At 39.4% G+C, this 18,568-nt stretch overlaps 2 protein-coding genes across 2 annotated transcripts in view; both read left to right on the top strand.

Moving 5' to 3' along the window:
- Positions 1–281: 281 nt before the first annotated feature.
- On the top strand, positions 282–6,969 carry LOC121527690 (regulator of G protein signaling 9 binding protein). Its single transcript, XM_041814717.1, has 3 exons — positions 282–377; positions 2,674–2,980; positions 6,593–6,969. The coding sequence occupies exons 1-3, from the start codon at positions 282–284 to the stop codon at positions 6,967–6,969; spliced, it is 780 nt and encodes a 259-aa protein (XP_041670651.1).
- A 1,756-nt stretch (positions 6,970–8,725) lies between these two features.
- The window catches only part of prkdc (protein kinase, DNA-activated, catalytic subunit), a 49,765-nt gene continuing 39,922 nt past the window's right edge, over positions 8,726–18,568 (top strand). The window contains exons 1-11 of the mRNA XM_041814031.1: positions 8,726–8,996; positions 10,511–10,587; positions 10,663–10,767; positions 11,065–11,139; positions 11,852–11,960; positions 13,513–13,625; positions 13,754–13,853; positions 13,970–14,025; positions 15,133–15,163; positions 15,772–15,929; positions 16,064–16,210. Coding sequence (XP_041669965.1) covers positions 8,849–8,996; positions 10,511–10,587; positions 10,663–10,767; positions 11,065–11,139; positions 11,852–11,960; positions 13,513–13,625; positions 13,754–13,853; positions 13,970–14,025; positions 15,133–15,163; positions 15,772–15,929; positions 16,064–16,210 — 1,119 coding nt within the window. The 5' untranslated portion in view covers positions 8,726–8,848. The remainder of the gene's footprint in view (positions 8,997–10,510; positions 10,588–10,662; positions 10,768–11,064; positions 11,140–11,851; positions 11,961–13,512; positions 13,626–13,753; positions 13,854–13,969; positions 14,026–15,132; positions 15,164–15,771; positions 15,930–16,063; positions 16,211–18,568) is intronic.

Raw genomic sequence — 18,568 nt, 5'->3', positions numbered from 1 at the left:
ATCACAGGATTAGCACCTTGCTCAGACTCACATCACTTTATTACACTTTTTCCTCTTCACTTTCTTGGCTCATGTTTTTTTTTTTTTTAACAACAGGAGCATGTCCACCTGTAATTCTGCTGACCAAAGTTGGATTTTATGATGCATCATGCAGCAAGGGACTGACTCTGTCTGGACCCTTAGCCATTGAATGAAGCATCATCCAGGGGAGGAAGAGGAGCAGGGGCAGCCGGAGTAGTGAAGGGAAGGGGCCGCCTGGCCGGGATCTGTGAGTCTGGACCATGCCGCTGGTAAACAACAAGGTGGGCGATGGAGGCACAGTCGGAACAGAGAAGGCTTTGGTTGATGGGAAAGCTCTGGTAGATTCTTTGGTGAAGGTAAGCCGCCTCAAGTTTGAGCTTATTTTATACATGCAAATTATTTTTAAAGACAGAATCAATGCTGTGTGCAATTTTAGCAAAAATTCCACTTTATTCAGGTTACCTTTTGATATTTCCGAGCACAGATGCTAAATGAAAAGTTAAATATATTTCATATTAGTAATTATAAAATCTTAATTTGTAATCCCTTGTTTCAATCTTGATTTATGTCACAGACAAAAACGACATCACAACATCCTCAGCCCCCTGCAGCTAAAAAAGCACTCACTGAAAATAACTTTTTGCTCCACTGCATCTTTATAACCGCACTGTCTGTGTTAAAGGCACAGACATTTTACTCCATTGCAGGCCTCTATTTTTTAGTTTGACCCATAATTCTCTGCTGTAATTTTGTTGTAAAACAAGTAGTTTAATTATGTTTAAGCGTTATTTTTTCAGTGTGAGACAAAGAAACGTGATTGACTACACTAAAGAAACTGCTACGGAGTATTTCTATCTCTTTGTGCCACTTAAAAAATGATGGAAATTCACAGCGTTTATTGTGGAATAGGATCAAATCAATTTACAGGTGCATCTCAGTAAACTGTGAAAAAGTTAACTTATTTCAACTGTTATGATTATGGCTCACAGCCAAAGAAACCCCAAAACCCATTATCTCAAAAAATTACATGACCAAATAAGACTAATAAAATGGGATTTTAAGACTTAAATGCTGGCCTTCTGTAAAGTATGCTCATTTATGCACTCAGCACTTGCTTTAGGCTCCTTTTGCATGAATTATTGCATCAAAGTGGTGTAGCATGGAGGCGATCAGTCTGTGGTACTGCTGAGATGTTATAAAGTCCAGGTTGCTTTTTTCTCGTCTAAATTTTGGGGTCTGGTGTGTCATCTTCCTCTAGATAGTATCTCAGAAATTCTCTATAGGGTTAGGGGGTCTGGGTCTGGGATGTTTGCAAGACAATCAAAAACAGAAACATCATGGTAATTTAACTAGCTTTTGGCATTTTTGGCAGTGTGGGCAGGTTCAAAGTCCTGCTGGAACATAAATTCTTCATGAAGCTTCTCAGCAGATGGAAGACCTGTCTGTGTGGTGGTTCTTAATCCACTGACTCCAGTCTCAGTTCAGTCCTTGTGAAGCTCCCCTAAGTTCTTGAATCTGCTTTGTTTGACAATCCTCTCGAGGCTGAGCTCATCCCTGTTGGTTGTGCTCCTTTTCTTACTACACTTTTCTCTTTAGCCAACTTTCCTTGGATCTTCTTTGATACGACCTCTGAGAACAGCCTGGCCTTTAAGTAGTGACCTTCTGTGGCTTACCCTCCTTGTGGAGGCTGTCAGTGATTGTCCTCTGGACAATCTTCAAATCAGCAGTCTTCCCCATGATTATGGTTGTGTGTACTGAACCATAAAGAGAGAGAAGGAAAGCTCAGGAAACCTTTGCAAATTTGACTTTTTCACAATATCATAATTAATTGAGATTGTGGGGTTTTTTTTGTTTTTTTTTTTGGCTGTAAGATGTTATCTTCAAGATTAAAACAAAAAAGTCAAGAAAATATTTAACTTTGTGTGATATAAATCCAGAATAAATGGAAATAAAACTTTTTAGTATTAAATCACTGGAAAAAGCTGAACTTTTGCATAATATTCTAATTTTTTGAGATGCACCTGTATAAGCTTGCTCACCTACTTCATGGCTTTGTTAAAAGCTTTTTTCTGGCCAGGGTGCCAACACCATGAAATAAGGGATGAGGACAGGACAGACTCAATGAACGCTAAATAGAATAAAATCCTCAGCGTTTTATCAGTGTACAGAAGTCCAGTTAAAGATCCTAATCAAACATAACCATTGCTCAATTTGATTGTGCATGTAAATGCACTGAGTTCACCTTGCAGGGTGTGGAATAGCTGTGCTGTGTTTTGTTCATGTTATTTTTGGTGTTTGAAATAGTGAGTTTAGATCTAACAAAGTATTTGTCTTGCACATAATAACACAAAAGACATGCAACTGAGTCAGGCAGCTGCAGATGAGCAACTTCCACTTTTTGAAAAGGCAAAATTTTTGATTTTATCAATGGCGTCTGGTGTTTTTTGTGGAGTATTACTGCAAACTTAATCAGAGGTGTGTACACAAAAATTAAAGAGTCATCAGGTCTGAGACAGAAGGAGCCTTCTGCATGTAATCCTCCCTGAGCTTTATATGTCAAGGACATTAGAACACATAATGGCCATATTAACTCTGTCTTAGCTGGCAGCTTCTCGTCATAAGCACATTTAACTCTTTCTTCTCCTCACTCAGGTGGTGGCATGTTACAGACACCTGGCCTCGTGTGTCGGTGGCTGCACAGACAGTCTGCAGCTTCGGGATGAGCTCCGACAAACACGAGAAAAGGCCCAGAAGTTAGCCGTGGACATCTGCAGTCACCTGACCTCTCACCTCAGAAATAAAAGCCTCCCTGAGGAGCAGCGTAAGGAGATGGAGCTCCTCTGGGTGGCCTTCTCCTCCAGCCTGGAGCTCCTCCACCTCGACATGTGCAAAGTGTTCAACATGGGTGACACCTTCTGTCTGACCAACACAAAAGTTCTGGTGAAGACTGGTCTGCAAGGTAAATGATGGTCCTACTCAGAAAATCAGCGGCAAGCACATCGTATTAATTGTGTCATTAACCTACACTCAACGACCCAAACTGACAATGATAAAACACACTTTTTTTAGATATGAAAATACTGAATACTGAGGGCTGCATGGAGGTGCAGGGGTTAGCGCTGTTGCCCCACAGCAACAGCAGCAACTTCTGTGTGAAGTTTGCATGTTCTCCCCATGAACGTATGAGTTCTCTCCAGATACTTCGGTCTTCCTCCCACCCATGCTTGTTAGGTTAACTGGTGACTCTAAATTGGCTGTGAGTGTGAGCTTGCCTGGCTGTTTGTCTCCATATGTCGGCCCTGTGATTCACTGGCAACTAGTCCAGGGTGTACCCCGCCTCTCACCCAGTGACAGCTGAGATAGGCTCCAGCACCCCTGCGGCCCCCAACGGAATAAGTAGTAAATGGATAGATGGAATATCACATTGACATAAGTATTCAAACCCTTCACTCAGTATTTACTGAAAGCACCTTTGGCAACCTCAAGTCTTTTTAAATATGGCAACCTCAAATCTTTTTAAATATGATGCAACAAGCTTTGCATACCTGGATTGGGGAATTTTCTGCCATTCTGCTTTGCAAATCCTCAAGCTCAGTCAGGTTGGATGGGGACCATCGATGGACAGCCATTTTCAGGTCTCTCCAGGGATGTATGACAGGGTTCAAGCTGGGGCTTTCACTGACAATATCTCTGCCCCATTCAGCTTTCCCTCATCCCTGACTAGTCTCCCAGTCCCTGCTGCTGATAAACACCCCCACAGCATGATGCTGCCACCACCATGCTTCACTGTAGGGATATTGGGTGGGTAATGATTTTTGGCAGGTACAACTGTAAATCATCTGCATAAGAATGAAAGCAATCTCAATGAAAACTGACCAAATGGTGCCTGGTAGAGTGAAATGGCAATGGAACCAAGGGGACTAAAAGAGATTCAGTCTTCTGGGCATCTAGCTGGATTGACAAGATTCAAGAATTTTGAACTTAGATATGAGTAAAAAAAACTTGATTTTTACACCAGTAAAATTAGGTTGGCAAAAACATACAAATCTTAAACACCCAACACTAGGTAGTTTCTCATTTTGAATTGCCAAAATTTGCAGGCAAACTCTTGCATCCTGTGTACAAAAGCTGGCCTGCAATTTTGATGGACTAATTGCATTGCATTTATTACTGTCTAAAACAATCATTCTTTTTAAATTATTAGAGACTATATCACCAAAAAGGAGATTATTTAGAATATGGAAGTTATGCCAACTTTAGCAATTGAATATTTAAAGGTAGGTTCTTGGTGAAGCCACAGAACTGATTTGAGCATGATAATACTATGATACCAATTCTAGATTCTCTAAAATTGCATCGATAGTTGATATTAAACCAGGTTTATTACAACCAATATGTAGACTGAGAAGTACTTTATTTAGCTTTTATGTTCAGGAGTAGTGATTGCAAAGTAGTCGCTCTTGTCCAAACCATTTAATTTAGATGAAAAAAGGCTGTCATATAATGTCATTAAGAGCTCAAACGTGACTTTAAAAGAAAATCTCAACCCTCTATCAGACATTTGTTCAAGTTAAAATGTAGACTAATGCTGCTCTTTGTTCAGACCCATAGAGACACTTTCTAGAGAGGATGTGCTTTGTGCACAGCTCTCCTCAGCAAGCTTTTGTCTCTTCACCCTTTACAGAATAAAACCATCTGGCCTGAGGGCAGCACCGCTTCACTTCCTCATTTGTACATGTACCACAAGGTCTTTCAAGAAACACTCAGAGTGCAAATTAAACAATCAAAGTTCAGGGAGTTCAGCTTTTTATCCAGGGTGCAGGGTTAAACCATTTCTACACAGATGTGAATTACTGCAGTTCAGTCATCATCATGGTCAAAGAATAGTACGACCCATTTCTGTCTGAAATTATATTTCAAGATTGTACAAGACAGCAGGGGTGACCCCAAATCATCCATCATCAAATAGATGATGTATACAAATAGTCATGTCAGATTTATGCAAACTAAACCAAATTTTCAGTAGGTCATTGGAATCCTATTTAATTCTCAAAAAAAGTCTCAAAGCACTATATGGACAAAAATATTTAGCCACACATGTTACCTAATGAATTCAGGTGTCTCAGTCTGTTTCCACAGGTGCATAAAATCATCATCTACCCATGCACTCTCCATTCACAAGCTTATGTGATCCTAAACGGGTCTTTCTATAGAGCTTAGTGACTTAAAGTGTGGTACTGGGATGGATGCCACCATTGCAATAAAACGATCTATGAAATTTCATCCCTGTTGGGTATTCCACTGTAAGTAATATTAGAAAATGGAAGAGTTTGGGAATAACAGCAACTCAACCATGAAGCAGAAGACCAGGTTAAAGCACAGAGCAGGGTCAACAACTGCCAAGGTGCATGGTGCATAAAAGTCTCCAACGCTCTGCTGACTCCATAGCTGAGCTTCATCAATGTTATTCCATGGCCGAGAAGCTGCATGCAAGCCTCACATCAGCAAGTCCAATGCCAAGGATCAGATGGAGTAGAGTAAAGCCCACCGACTCTGGGCTGTGGAGCAGTGGAAACACTTCTATGTCTGGCAGTAAGATGGGCGAGTCTGGGTTCGGCAGATGCTGGGAGAACGTTACCTGTCTGACTGCCTTACCAAATGTGAGGTTTGGTGGAGGAGGGATAATGGTATGGGGTTGTTTATCAGGGTTTGGGCTAGACCCCTTATCTCCAGTGAAGGCCGTTCTTAATGTTTCAGCATACCAAGACATTTTGGACAATGCTATGCTTCCAACTTTGTCGCAGCAGATTGGGGAAGGCCATTTTCTGTTCCAACATGACTGTGCCCCAGTGCACAAAGAAGGACTATAAAGACATGGTGTGATGAGTTCAGTGTAAAAGAAGTTGACTGGTCCAAACAGAGCCTCGACCTTAATCCCATAGGGCTTTGTTTTGCTGCTAGTGATGGAGCGCCAGGCCGCTGCTTTTGTAATTGCCATCCCGTGCTACCTCAACAGGTAGCATTCAGGGGTCTCTTGTTGATCAGGCAGTGTTTGGTGGCAGTTACTGGCAGTTGTTGTTAGCTTTTAAGCTAGCCAGGAGTTGTAGTTGAGACTGAAGTCTTCTTTTTCACCTTTTATGGGTTTTTCTTGACGGAAATTTCCCGTTTTCTATCTCAGAGGTGTACTGGACTATCCATCTTTGTTGCTTTCATCGGTTTCAACATATGTTGTCAACTTATTGTGAAAAACACTTTAAGTCCAAGATATAGCTCAAGAGTGCATCTTTCTTGCTGCCATCCTATTTGAATAGAATATCATTACAGTCTATGTTGATGTTATGGTCAGGCGTCCGAATACTTTTGTCCATAAACTGTATATCACAATTTGTCTTAATATTGTGTAACTCTATATAACAAGACGCCAGTTTATTAGGTACATTTAGACACAAATAACGTACCACTACTCTAATGTAACAGTCCTGTGTATCAAATCTTGTTTTAAGGTGATAATATTGAGATTTTATGTGAATTATGATCATTAATTTATGATATTTTGTGTTGTTTCTTTCAGGAGGAGGCAGTGAAGTGTGTGCTCGGGCCCTCAGTCTGCCGGATCTGAACCAAGCTCAGACCTCCACCCTCCATTCAGGTTTGGAGATCCAGGAGCGCAGCAGCATGGAGAAGGAGATCAGTCAGATAGATCACATGATCGACGACATGGAGATGAAGGTGAACGTTCTGCGCTGGATGGTGGAGCCTCGGGGGCCGAAGCATGTCGACCAGCTGAGCTGCTCAGACAGCACGTCCTTAGCTCTGATGTCCATCGATGAAGAGCAGCAGGAGCCAAAGTCTCTGTGCCAGCGCAGCCCCATCTTTGTGTTCTTATTACTGCTGGTGGTTGTTTTAGTGGCAGCGACTCTCTCTGTCAGCATTGTCCTTTTCTCATGAGCAAAAACCTGAACATAATAAACTTTGCTTTTTAAAACTTTAGCAGACCACTGCAGAAAACTGCTGCAAATGAGGTAGTTCTCTCTTTTTATATTTACTCCAAAAACAGTTTGGGGAGGAGCTAAATGAGCTTCAGAATATAAAATCATGTATCTGATAGTGTAGTCATTCATAAGCTGCCATACAGCCTACTTTAAACTTTGTTTGTTGAACAAAGTGACAATGAAACTCCTGGCTGCCAGCTAATTTCACTTAAAAAGTCAACACAGTCTGGTTCAGACTGATTTTTGAAAAGGTTAAAACCTTTATGATCCCCTTTTTCTTCTGTAATTTATTGAAAGCATGAAATCTCTCCATATTTATTCCTTGATGCCACAGAAAAAGTCAAAGGTAATGATGCTGTGTAGTTTAACATCTGTAAGAGGCAAAATATTCACTTCTAATTATTGTGGATTTCTTTGATATATCCTGTACATATTGTTTGTAATAGAAAAGTTATGCATTATAAAAAATGAACCTTGATATGATACCATTGTGTTGTCCATTTATTTCTATTATTCAATCAAAAATTACCTAAATATTTGTATGAAAACACAGAAAAAACACTGGTTAAATACTATCCACATTTTGAAACTTATTACAGTAAGAATAACAGAACTCTGTGATTCATTTAGCCTTTGAGACACTGAGCCAGATCTTTTAGGCTATTACGAATAAATAACTTTGAAATTGTTTAGAGTAGGGCTGTCAAGATTAATCTAATAAACCGTGATTATTCAAGGTGTACAATTAGTGCACTAATTTTGAAAATTGCAATTAATCAAATGCTTTATTGTCTCTTTCAACACACTTTGGCAAAGCCAATGCAACATCTCCCTGCATCCAGTCCACAAGTCCACAAATGTCTCTTAATGTTTCATTTCTCTTTAAAAACTCACGAACAGCTCAGTGGGCAAGTCAAAATCATCTGTACTTTGTGCTATCAAGCATTTACCTTTTTGCTGATCCCTCATTCATTTATGATCCGTCGCAACTTCATTTTGCTATGGTTAAGTTCATGTTAAAATCTTTGATCTGCATTTATAAGTAGGTCTGTATCCAAACAGGAAATCAATTTGTTCAAGACACTGTGAAAATCCCAAATATTACAACAGTCACACATGCAATACAGTGGAAGTTAAAAATGCAATAAAAAGAGGGCGACTAATCATAGTGAACTACAGAAATTCAGAGATTAATCACAATTTAAAAGGAGCCACTTGGGAAAAATGGAAAATCGGTTTCTAATGTTTTAATTTACAAAATCCCAACATAATAAGCCTGAATAATAGGTTCTTGCAAAAAAAAAATCAGTCTAAAATATCCATAAATAGGAGCACTTAAATTAGGTAATCAAACAAAAGGATTTTTATGTTAAAAAATAACTAAAAGTCTTCAAGTTTAAAAAATCATAAATTTAAGAGACAAATAAAATACAGTTTTGACCTTTAAAACCGTAAACTCAAGAGAGAAAAAAACTTTTACTTTTAAAGTCGTAAATTGGATTGACAGAAACCCTTAGTTCAATGATACAAAATTCCTTGAACATCATTAAAGAGGAAAGGGAATTGAATTATCTATTTAACTAAGCGACGATGAGCATGCTGAGTTAATCAATGCATCATTTGTCTGAAATATGAGTCATACTTCTCCAGTGCTTTTATTTTGAAACATGCAGCGTGTATCCGGTCTCGGCTCTTCCTGGTGCTGAGTTGAATGCGCAGAGAGGCTATACACCGGCTATGACTGTGTTGTTTAGCTGTATGATAAGTTTTGTTCTGTTTTTAAAGTCTTTGTGTTGGTAGTGATGTTAACGTTAGCTTAGCACAGACCTACAGTCATGTCTTCTGGAGGGATCCAGACTCTCCTCCTCAAACTTCATGAATCACTTTCAGACGAAGACTCGAGAGCTGCAGCGTTAAAATGTCACGATATTGTCGGGGACTTGGGTCAGGAGTGCATGCTAACACCAACAGAGAATGAGCTTGGTAAGACGATAAAGTCCATTAAATACTACATTAGATTAGGCATTGAACCGGTACCAGACTCCATTCACAAACCTGTCCGTTCAACATGAATCATGCTCCTGTGAATGATGTGTATCTAAAACCTTAGAGGGTTTGTAGTTTTAAGAACTGTTAGAAGTTGATTATCAGTTCGTCCCACTCTCAAATGTACAATAATGTAGAAAAATTTATTTTTTAATTTACTTTACCTGCACCATGAGAGCTTGTTCCGCCAAAACGGCATCATGGTGGGCGGTAACGCTCAATCTAGCCAGATGTATGGACCACGCATGACCGTGAAGGTGGGCAAAGTCTGCAAGTGCCACAGTGACACTTTATTTACATAATAAAAGATAAAGGATGTCAGTGTTAAAACAATCCTCCGGTTTTTGCAACAGAGGGTTTGTCCTACCAGACATTACAGTGCCTATAACAAGTATTCATCCCCTTGGATGTTTCCCCTTTTATTGATTTTATAAATCAATCATGGTCAGTATAATTTGGACTTTTTGATGAAAAAAAACCTTTTAATGTCAAAGTGAAAATGGATTTCTACAACGGAATATTGATTTAATAATAATATACCATTTAGAATAAGATGCATAAATATTTCCCCCTTTAAAGTGAGAGACCTAATTCAACAGAGGTCCAGCCAATTGATGCTAGCAGTCTCAGAATTAGTAAAATGGGGATCACCTGAGTGCAGTGAATGTTTCTTAAGTGTTTATATTTCAAAAACACCAATGTCTGAAAGGTCAAGTTACTAGTTAGTCATTATTCCTGGCTACCATTATGCCATGGAGACAAAAGAACACTCCAAGTCACTCAGAGAAAAGGTTATTGAAAAATATAAGTCAGGGGATGGATACAAAAACATTGCCAAGGCTCTGAACATCCACCAGAGTTCAGTTAAATCCATCATCAAGAAATGGAAGAAATATGGCAAATCTGCCTATATCAGGCCATCCTCACAAACTGAGTGAGCATGCAAGACGGTGACTAGTGAGAGAGGCCACCAAGACACCTATGACTACTCTGAAAGAGTAACAAGCTTCAGCAGCTGAGATGTGAGAGACTCTGCATACAACTGTTGGCCAGGTTCTTTACCAGTCAAATCTTTATGGGAGAGTGGCAAAGAGAAAGCCATTGTTGAAGAAAACTCTGATTAAATCTGGTCTAGAGTTCACCAAAAGGCATGTGGGAGACTCCATGGTTAAGTGGAAGAAAGTTCTTTGTTCTGATGAGATCAAATTGGAGCTTTTTGGCTGTCAGACAAGACGCCAAACACTGACATCACCGCAAACACACCATCCCCACTTTATAGCACGGTGGTGGCAGCATCATGCTGTAGGGATGATTCTTGGCAGTCTGCTTTTGAGACTTTGAAGCTGCATATTCACTATATGTCCATTGTGTTCAGTTCAATCTTGCTGTCATTATACAGATTGAGATGTTGTTAGTGTAATTCACATTCGTCTTTTCTTTTTATTTTAAAGGCTTACACACATCCCTGTTGTTCTCTAAAGACTATGGACTGCTCATCTTCCTCAGGAAGTCCCTGGTATCAGATGAGGTAAATTTAAATTACCATCTCATGGACAGTAATTGAATTAAAGTTCTTACACTGATGGAAACTTCTCTGTTCAAGCTTCGGGACACCAGAGTTGAAATCTTGTGTTTTCTGGAGAAGTTTCTGGACCGAGTCTCCCCCAGAGTCAAAGGATGGGAGAAGACGTACGCTATTGACATCAAAGTAAGCAGCCCATTTACAGACCAGATAAAATGTTTGTTTTTATAGGGAAGTTTTGTCTTGCCACTAGGAATTTTTGCATTTATATGAGTAAGAGCAGAGAGAAGTAAAAGTATTACTGAGGGAGCAGATCATTTTGTACTGATGTGCCCTTTTTATTTAATGTTTAGATAACACAATTTGGTGTCTATTAGTGCCCTAATTATTGACAACTTTAAATGACAAACTAACAGACAGGCTTAACTGTTCAGACCTAGTTTCACTTGTTTTTTATTTTCTCTTCTTTCTTGTTTTCTGCAGGACACGTGTTTGGTTGTGTACACAAAGGAAAAAGCTGCAAAATGCAGAACTCCGACTCTGGAGCTCCTAATTAAGGTCAGATTATTTTTATATCTTCTGAATAAAAAGCGGCCTTGGAAAATGTAACCAGACCAAAGGAGGAGATCCACTGTCAACAGTATGATATTATTCTGCTGAATCTTAATCTTCGGGCCAGTTTTCCAAAACAAATCCAACAGGACTGCAGCTACTAGATTGGATCAAATCTTAAACTTCAGTTTTGAGAAGTTTGAAAAAAAGTTTGTGTTGTTGAAAGCTTTTGAAAAGGGTTGTGATAGCTTTAATTCAAAAACCAGGATTATTCTAAATCCAAAAGAAGCCTGAATTCAGGCTGGATTACAGGACAGATTGCAAGACAGATTTAACTGGTCTAACAATTCAACAGTTTTCACAAGGCAGTTGATGTTGTCAAAATTAAAAGATAAAAAATAATTTCCAGAATACTTTTTTGCTTTCATGAGGTAAAAATTAGGGTAAAAAGTCTCTAAATGATTTGCTCTCATAAAATAATTCACCTCCTCCATGGATCAGGTTGGTCCATCATAGTTTTTCTGTGAACTAGCTAAAGTGAGCTGGATTATGTGATCTTGGTTAATACCAAATCTAGATCGTTCTTATCTGAATAGATCCTTCAGAGCAACAACCTAAACAGGTAACAATAAAGGATTATTGTATTCATATGATCCACTGTACCTTATCAAGTTGTTGCTTCAAAATTCTCCCCAAACATTCCTCTTATTCTCCCCAGGTTCTCCAAACCACAAAAGCATCCAGCGTGGCTGCAGACCTTCGGATCTGTGAAATGTTCAACAGATTTTACAGCGAGCTCTGTCAGAAGACCAAACTTTCAGATTCTGGTCAGTCTTTTTTGAGTCCTTGAATAACTTAGTAAAAATGCCTCATTTGCTGATAGCATTCACCAGCATTGTTCCATGTTTTTTGTGAAATGTCTCTCTTAAGTTTATTGTTTAAATTAAGTGTGAAGCATCTGCAGGGTTATTTCAATCATTCTATGATCAATTCATCATCATTAGTAAGCATGCAAGCATTCATGCCAGAGGCATACACAACCTTGAATTTAAGTATTTTAGTTTATTGGCATGGTGCTCTTCAGTCATACTAGCTTAACTGCCATAAACTCCTGAAAACGATGACTACAACAGTGGGTACGGATAATATTCAGACCCCCTTAAATTATTGAATCTGTTAATTTGCAGCAATTTGCTAAAATCATTTAAGTGTTTTTTTTCCTCATTAATGTATATAGAGCAGCCCATTTTGACAGAAAAACACAGATTTGTAGACATTTTTGTAAATTCATTAAAAAAAGAAACACTGAAATATCACATGGCCATAAGTATTCAGACCCTTTGCTGTGACACTTGTATATTTAACTCAGGTGCTGTCCATTTCTTCTGATCATCCTTGAGATGGTTCTGCACCTTTATTGGAGTCCAGCTGTGTTTAATTAAATTGATTGGATTTGATTAGGAGAAAACCAGGCACCTCTCATCACCTGCCCAATACAATCCCAACAGTGAGGTATGGTGGTGGCAGCATCATGCTGTGGGGGTGTTTTTCAGCTGCAGGGACAGGATGACTTGTTGCAACTGAAGGAAAGATGAATGTGGCCAAGTACAGAGATAGCCTGGAAGAAAACCTTTTCCAGAGTGCTTGGGACCTCAGACTGGGCCGAAGGTTCACCCTCCAACAAGACAATGTGCCTTAAATAACAAAGGAGTGGCTTAGGAACAACTCTTTGACTGTTCTTGAATGGCCCAGACAGAGCCATGACTTAAACCTATTTGAGCATCTCTGGGGAGACCTGAAAATGGCTGTCCATCAACGCTCACCATCCAATCTGACACAACTGGAGAGAATCTGCAAGGAGGAATGGCAGAGGATCCCCAGTTCCAGGTGTGAAAAACTTGTTGCATCATTCCCAAGAAGACTCATGGCTGTATTAGCTCAAAAGGGTGCTTCTACTCAATACTGAGCAAAGGGTCTGAAAACTTGTGACCATGTGATATTTCAGTTTTTGTTCTTTCATAAATTTTCAAAAATGTCTACAATTCTGTGTTTATATGTCAAAATTGGGTGCTGTGCGTACATTAATGAGGAAAAAAAATTACTTAAATGATTTAAGCAAATGGTTGCAAATTAACAAAGATTGAATAATTTGAAGGGGTCTGAATACTTTCCATACGCACTGTATATCTATATTTAATGATATAAACGTGCAAAATTAAGGAAAAACACACGTCCTAATGATTCAACAATGTCAGATTTTTTTATTGTAAAAGTGGATTTTCAGAACACATTCCTTCCTGAGAGTAGAAGGACAATGAGCCCATAGACTTTGCCATGAAAATATGAAAAACTTTTCATTGTTGTTTCTTTCCTGAATAGTTCTTGGAAAAATCTACGAGCTGCTGGGAGTTCTTGCGGAGGTTCATCCAAGCGAGATGGTCAACAACTCTGACAAACTGTACAGAGCTTACCTGGGGGAGCTGAAAGAACAGGTGTGCTTAAAGGCAACGCTGCAGAGAGAGTTTAGTGCTCTGTTGTATGTTGATTTTCTGATCCTGTGATGGGGATGCAGCCAGCTCAAAACAGAAAAATAAAATAAGCTTTTTGTCCTCTGTTTAAGATGACATCTGCAACAAGAGAGCCAAAACTTTTTGTTGTAGCCGGATGTTTGAGAGGAATCACTGCTCTGATGGTTAACTTCACTAAAACCATGGAGGAAGGTTTGTGTTTACATGTTTTACTTGTCATGTCAGTTTATTTCACATTTACAAAATGATTCTCAGATCTGGTTCTAAAGCTGCAGGATGACTGAATCAGTGTTTGTGTTTGACATCAGATCCAGCCACATCGAAGGACATTTTTCAGTACGCTTTGAAGGCCATCAGTCCTCAGGTAGATTTCATCATCTTCACTTTTACAGCTGTGGTTCATGTGTAATGAGGACATAAACGCTCAGGTGTAGTGAACAGGGATGGGTGCCAAACTTCAGTATGTTTCTCTATCAGCTGAAAAATAGTTTTGTAGTTAGAGGCACAAACTGTTTACCAAAGCAGGATTCTAAATCAATAAGTATTTCCTAATGCTATACTTAACTTAAGAGAAGCTGCTGATGGGTTGTGTTAATTGCATTATGCTAAATGGCAGCAATACTCAGTATGTGCAGACTTGGGTTTATAACTGGAGTGTCGCAGGTTCAGGTTAGAGCTGGGCAATTCATCGCAAATTAGATTTAATCGCAACTGACCTGCTGCTATTTTTAAATCGCAGACAGTACAATATTTCCTCAACCTGAAATGTGTTAAAATACCAGTTTAATTCAATTTTTTGCCTCAGAGATTTTTTGCTCTACACATTATGCAGAAATTTAAGTGTCTTCTTTTAGAATAGTTTACAAAAATCCCACTTTTCCTGTTCATGTAAATTATTTTCTTAATGAAAATGAGAATAACATGGAAAAATACCCACTTAAGTAAAGCAATTGATATCAAATTTTTTATGTGAGCCAAAATTACAATGAGATTTTTTTTTCAAGTCTTTCTTTCCCTTGTTTAATTCATCTACAATATTGTGCTGGTTAAAATATATAAGCAAAAAATCATATGATTTATTGCTTGTGTTTTTTGAACAATACACAACATGAGGAGCCTAAAAATAATTTCATATTAGAACGCAATTGCAATATTAGGGGGAAAAAAATCACAATTAGATTATTTTCACAAATCGTTCAGCCCTAGTACAGGTTCTTGGTTTGGCCAAAGTTTGCAAATAGGACTGGTTTCTGTAGAGGTGCTTGTTCATTTCCTGAGCACTGTAGATGTGCCCTTAAGCAAGACATTGAAATCCTAACGGCTCAGGGTGCAGCTCCTTCACCCTACATCACCTCATTACTGCATGTCCTTTAATAAAGTATTGGAATAGAGTAAATTAAAAGATAAATAAATGAATAAATAAACCGTTAAATCTTTCCTGTAAGCTCGTCTTCTTATTTTTTTGTTGCAGATGGAAATGACTCGCTATGCTGTCACATTCGGTAAGGCCAACTTTTTCCATATGGAAATTAAGTTAAAAGTTAAATGCATAGTTCACGCAAATATTTGCAAAAAGCTTGCAACAGGCAACTATGTACCATTCTTAAAGCCTACCAGTTCACGCCGCTGAAACTGGGGTAAACAGTGAATTGTTTTCACAGTGATAATTCCCACATTCAGTTTAGCTGACTGGATTTGTTTTTTAAGCTGCTCTGAGCTCAGTGTGTCTCTACAAGAAGGATAATAACTGCACATGCACTGTCATGTACATGTTGGGGCGTGCACATGGCAGCAGCCACACATACTGCAACACTTGCTTACTCTTTCTTTACACAGTTGACAGCTTACTGTTTATGCCAGGATTTTTTTCTGTATCTTTGTCGTCATAAGGTTTACCATTAGGCTGCACAGTTCGTGAATTCACTACTGGTTCTCTTTATTTACCATAAAATGCTGCATGCATGTTAGTATAGTGCTGAGAGCCCTGCCTACGCAGGCAGCTGATGAGGGGATTATGTCATTTCTCATAATTTGTGCACTAATTATCGAGCAATCTGGTACTTAAGTTTTAGAAGAAATCTATGAAGTTCTCTGGTATTTTCTTTTCCAGCGGGGCTTCGACTCTTTGCCAGACATGCAGCTCAGTTCAGCAGCTGCCTAATGGATCACTACAGAGCTTTGTTTGATGTCATGTCTAAACTCTGCGGACACATCAACGCTGAGATGAAGAAGACGAGTTACTATGCTCTAGAAGCCTTCCTCAAACAGGTAAATTCTGCAGCCAGTTTCACAGAAACGTGTTCAAAAACAGATCAGTACTTCGTTCGAAAAAACCTATGGACTGTTCCATGATGTCAGCTGCCAAAATATCACCTTAAAAATGCTTTTGCGATTGTCTGTAGATTGCGATGCTGGTGGCTGAAAATATCGAGGAGCACAAAAGCAAGTTGAAATTCTTCATGCAGAAGTTCTGCGGGATCATTAAGACCATGGACTCGACTCACAAAGAACTGTCCATCGCCATACGAGGATATGGATTCTTTGCAGGGGTATGTGCCTTGTTTTATTTCATTTAATCGTCATTAGAGCTTATTTAAGCCCAACACCAGAGGATAAACGGATTTTAGGTGTAATATGACATGGAGCAGGTTTAAAAAGATTGCCAGTCCAAAATCAGCTGTAGCTTGTGAGGGAGGATTTATAGTGAATGGGTTGTTATTGAGGACTGGTGTTGCACCACAACAACAACCAACTCATTTTAAATCATCCACCTTTTACACAACTAAACATGGTAAATGGACCTGAGCTTGCCTTTGCCATCTGATCACTCAAAGTGCTTTCTACACTCAAGATCACACGCACCCACTCACACCTCACTGACACAGTTACACGCAGGGGCTGCTTTGCAAAGTGCCTATCATTAGTAACTAATCCCAGTCATACACATTCACATGCCACTGATGCAGCAGAGAGAGATGCAGCAGATGTTTTTGTCTAAAGCAACGTACATCTGAGAGTGAGTACAACACAAGGAAAGATGTAGGGCACTAAGGATTCATCACAGGTCCTGATGTGCCACAGCCTGGGGCTGTAGGGTGGTTGGGGTGCAGAGTCAAGCTCGTAACATGTCGACACACGTGTGTCTCTCAGCAGACAAGGTCAAGCACAAGGGCATCTCTTTTATCTGGGCCTTTTCATCCTTGGTAATACACCTGTGGACTGCTTGCCATTTTTGGGCACTGGGGGCATCCACAGCACAACATGGGGCTCACGGCAACCCTACCACTCACCCAAGTAGTTGTTACCCTAGACCATGCTTACTCACCACATTCACCCCTTTATTCCTCTCTAAAAGTAGGTGTGGACTATTTTTTCAACCGGTTATTTTTCCATGCCTCTGGTAATATGCAAGGACATCCAGAACAGTACTAACCTGACACGCCAGATGGATTTGTTTCATACATCAATCTGGAAAACTTCCAAATAGACTGTGTTTGTGAAAGGACAGAGCCTTTAAAAAAAACTCGGAGGGTAATTATGGATGAACATTCTGTCTGTCACATCTTAACGGGCCAATCAAAGCAACAAAATGTGACATCCTAGCCGCTACGGAGGTGCGCTGCAACAGATGAGTAAACTCCACAGAGAACTGCGTAACACAAACCATTGCGATGGTAGACATGTCAGTACACGACTTTTGTTGTATTTGAAGAGAAAACAACTCACTGCTGTTCTTTGTTCTTCTTTAACGAAGAAATGTCATCAAGTTCTGATAAAACTGACACACTATAACAGCATCCACGCTGATGTCTTCCGTCATAATTGCACCGGCCTCTTGTCACGGTTTGCTTACATCATGACTCTGCCGGGCCCGAAAGTACTGCCCCCTGACGCTGATTGGTCCTGTCACTTTCTAACCCAAACTGTTCAGATGGGAGCTTTGCAAGATGGATTCGCCAGTGAGAAACACGGAAACGGGCGTATCCATCTGCTTTACAAGGTTAGACCTGAACTAGGGTTGTGTAAATCCTCCTTCCCGCCTGATGGTGCCCTCAGGTGGCTAACTTACCACATATACGCCTCAATTTTGACCCAAATGTACGGTAGTCGTACACAGCAATATATGTTGCACCAAAGCAGGTCCTCTTGAAAGGCAAGATGGAAAATGTGCATATGTGATCCACAGTAATGTATGATTAAAAACACAGTAATTCCTCTTTCTGTGAGTAAACAGGGAATGTTTGATAAGGGTTAAGTGTTCTTTGGATTTGAATATTTTGGGTAAACCAGCTCCAGTTATTCCAAGATAATAAGATAAAATAAGTCAAGATCTCAAGAAACCAAAATCAAAATTTCCGTGTTTCCACAAGAAAACAAAAGGAAGTGCATACTGATAAAGTTTATGGACTATGCAAACGGTAGGAACACCTAAAGTCACAGGCAGGAACTGTAACTCAGTGGATAACTTCACCCATGGTACAAATAGTTCTCACATCAAATACAACAGCAGTCCACCAGAAACATAACGAAAAGAACCCCAGCAGTTATCTCTCTTTATGTGCTACAGTACAGTCAACAGAGGTGGAAAAGAAAAGAAGTATTGTACTCCAGTAAAATTAAAGTTACTTTGGATAAAACTTAATTCAGTAGAAGTAAAAGGGCGTTTTCCAAAATCTACTCAAAAAGTACAAGTACACCTAAAAACTACTTAATTACAGTCATTTGAGTACATGTGATTACTTTCTTTCCACCCCTGTATGTCAGCTTCAGACCTTTCTATGTCAAAGACTTTGCTACATTTTTTAATAAAAGGAATACATGTACAACCTGCAGAAAGCAGCTCTGTGAACCCACTTTTGGGTATTTTGAGAACTCTGATATAGATAACTGTACATTTGTATTGTGAA

The sequence above is a fragment of the Cheilinus undulatus genome, linkage group 19, assembly GCF_018320785.1.
Source record: "Cheilinus undulatus linkage group 19, ASM1832078v1, whole genome shotgun sequence".
NCBI lineage: Eukaryota > Metazoa > Chordata > Actinopteri > Labriformes > Labridae > Cheilinus > Cheilinus undulatus.
The sequence above is the reverse complement of the archived record's forward strand: the minus strand, read 5'-3'. Positions and strand labels throughout refer to the sequence as shown.

What these genes read in the sequence shown, in the direction of transcription:
- LOC121527690 (XM_041814717.1), top strand. Translation starts at nt 282, where the DNA reads ATGCCGCTGGTAAACAACAAGGTGGGCGATGGAGGCACAGTCGGAACA. An exon ending in TGGTAGATTCTTTGGTGAAG is followed by an intron (nt 378 to 2,673) that starts GTAAGCCGCCTC and finishes CTCCTCACTCAG; the next exon opens with GTGGTGGCATGTTACAGACA. An exon ending in GGTGAAGACTGGTCTGCAAG is followed by an intron (nt 2,981 to 6,592) that starts GTAAATGATGGT and finishes TGTTTCTTTCAG; the next exon opens with GAGGAGGCAGTGAAGTGTGT.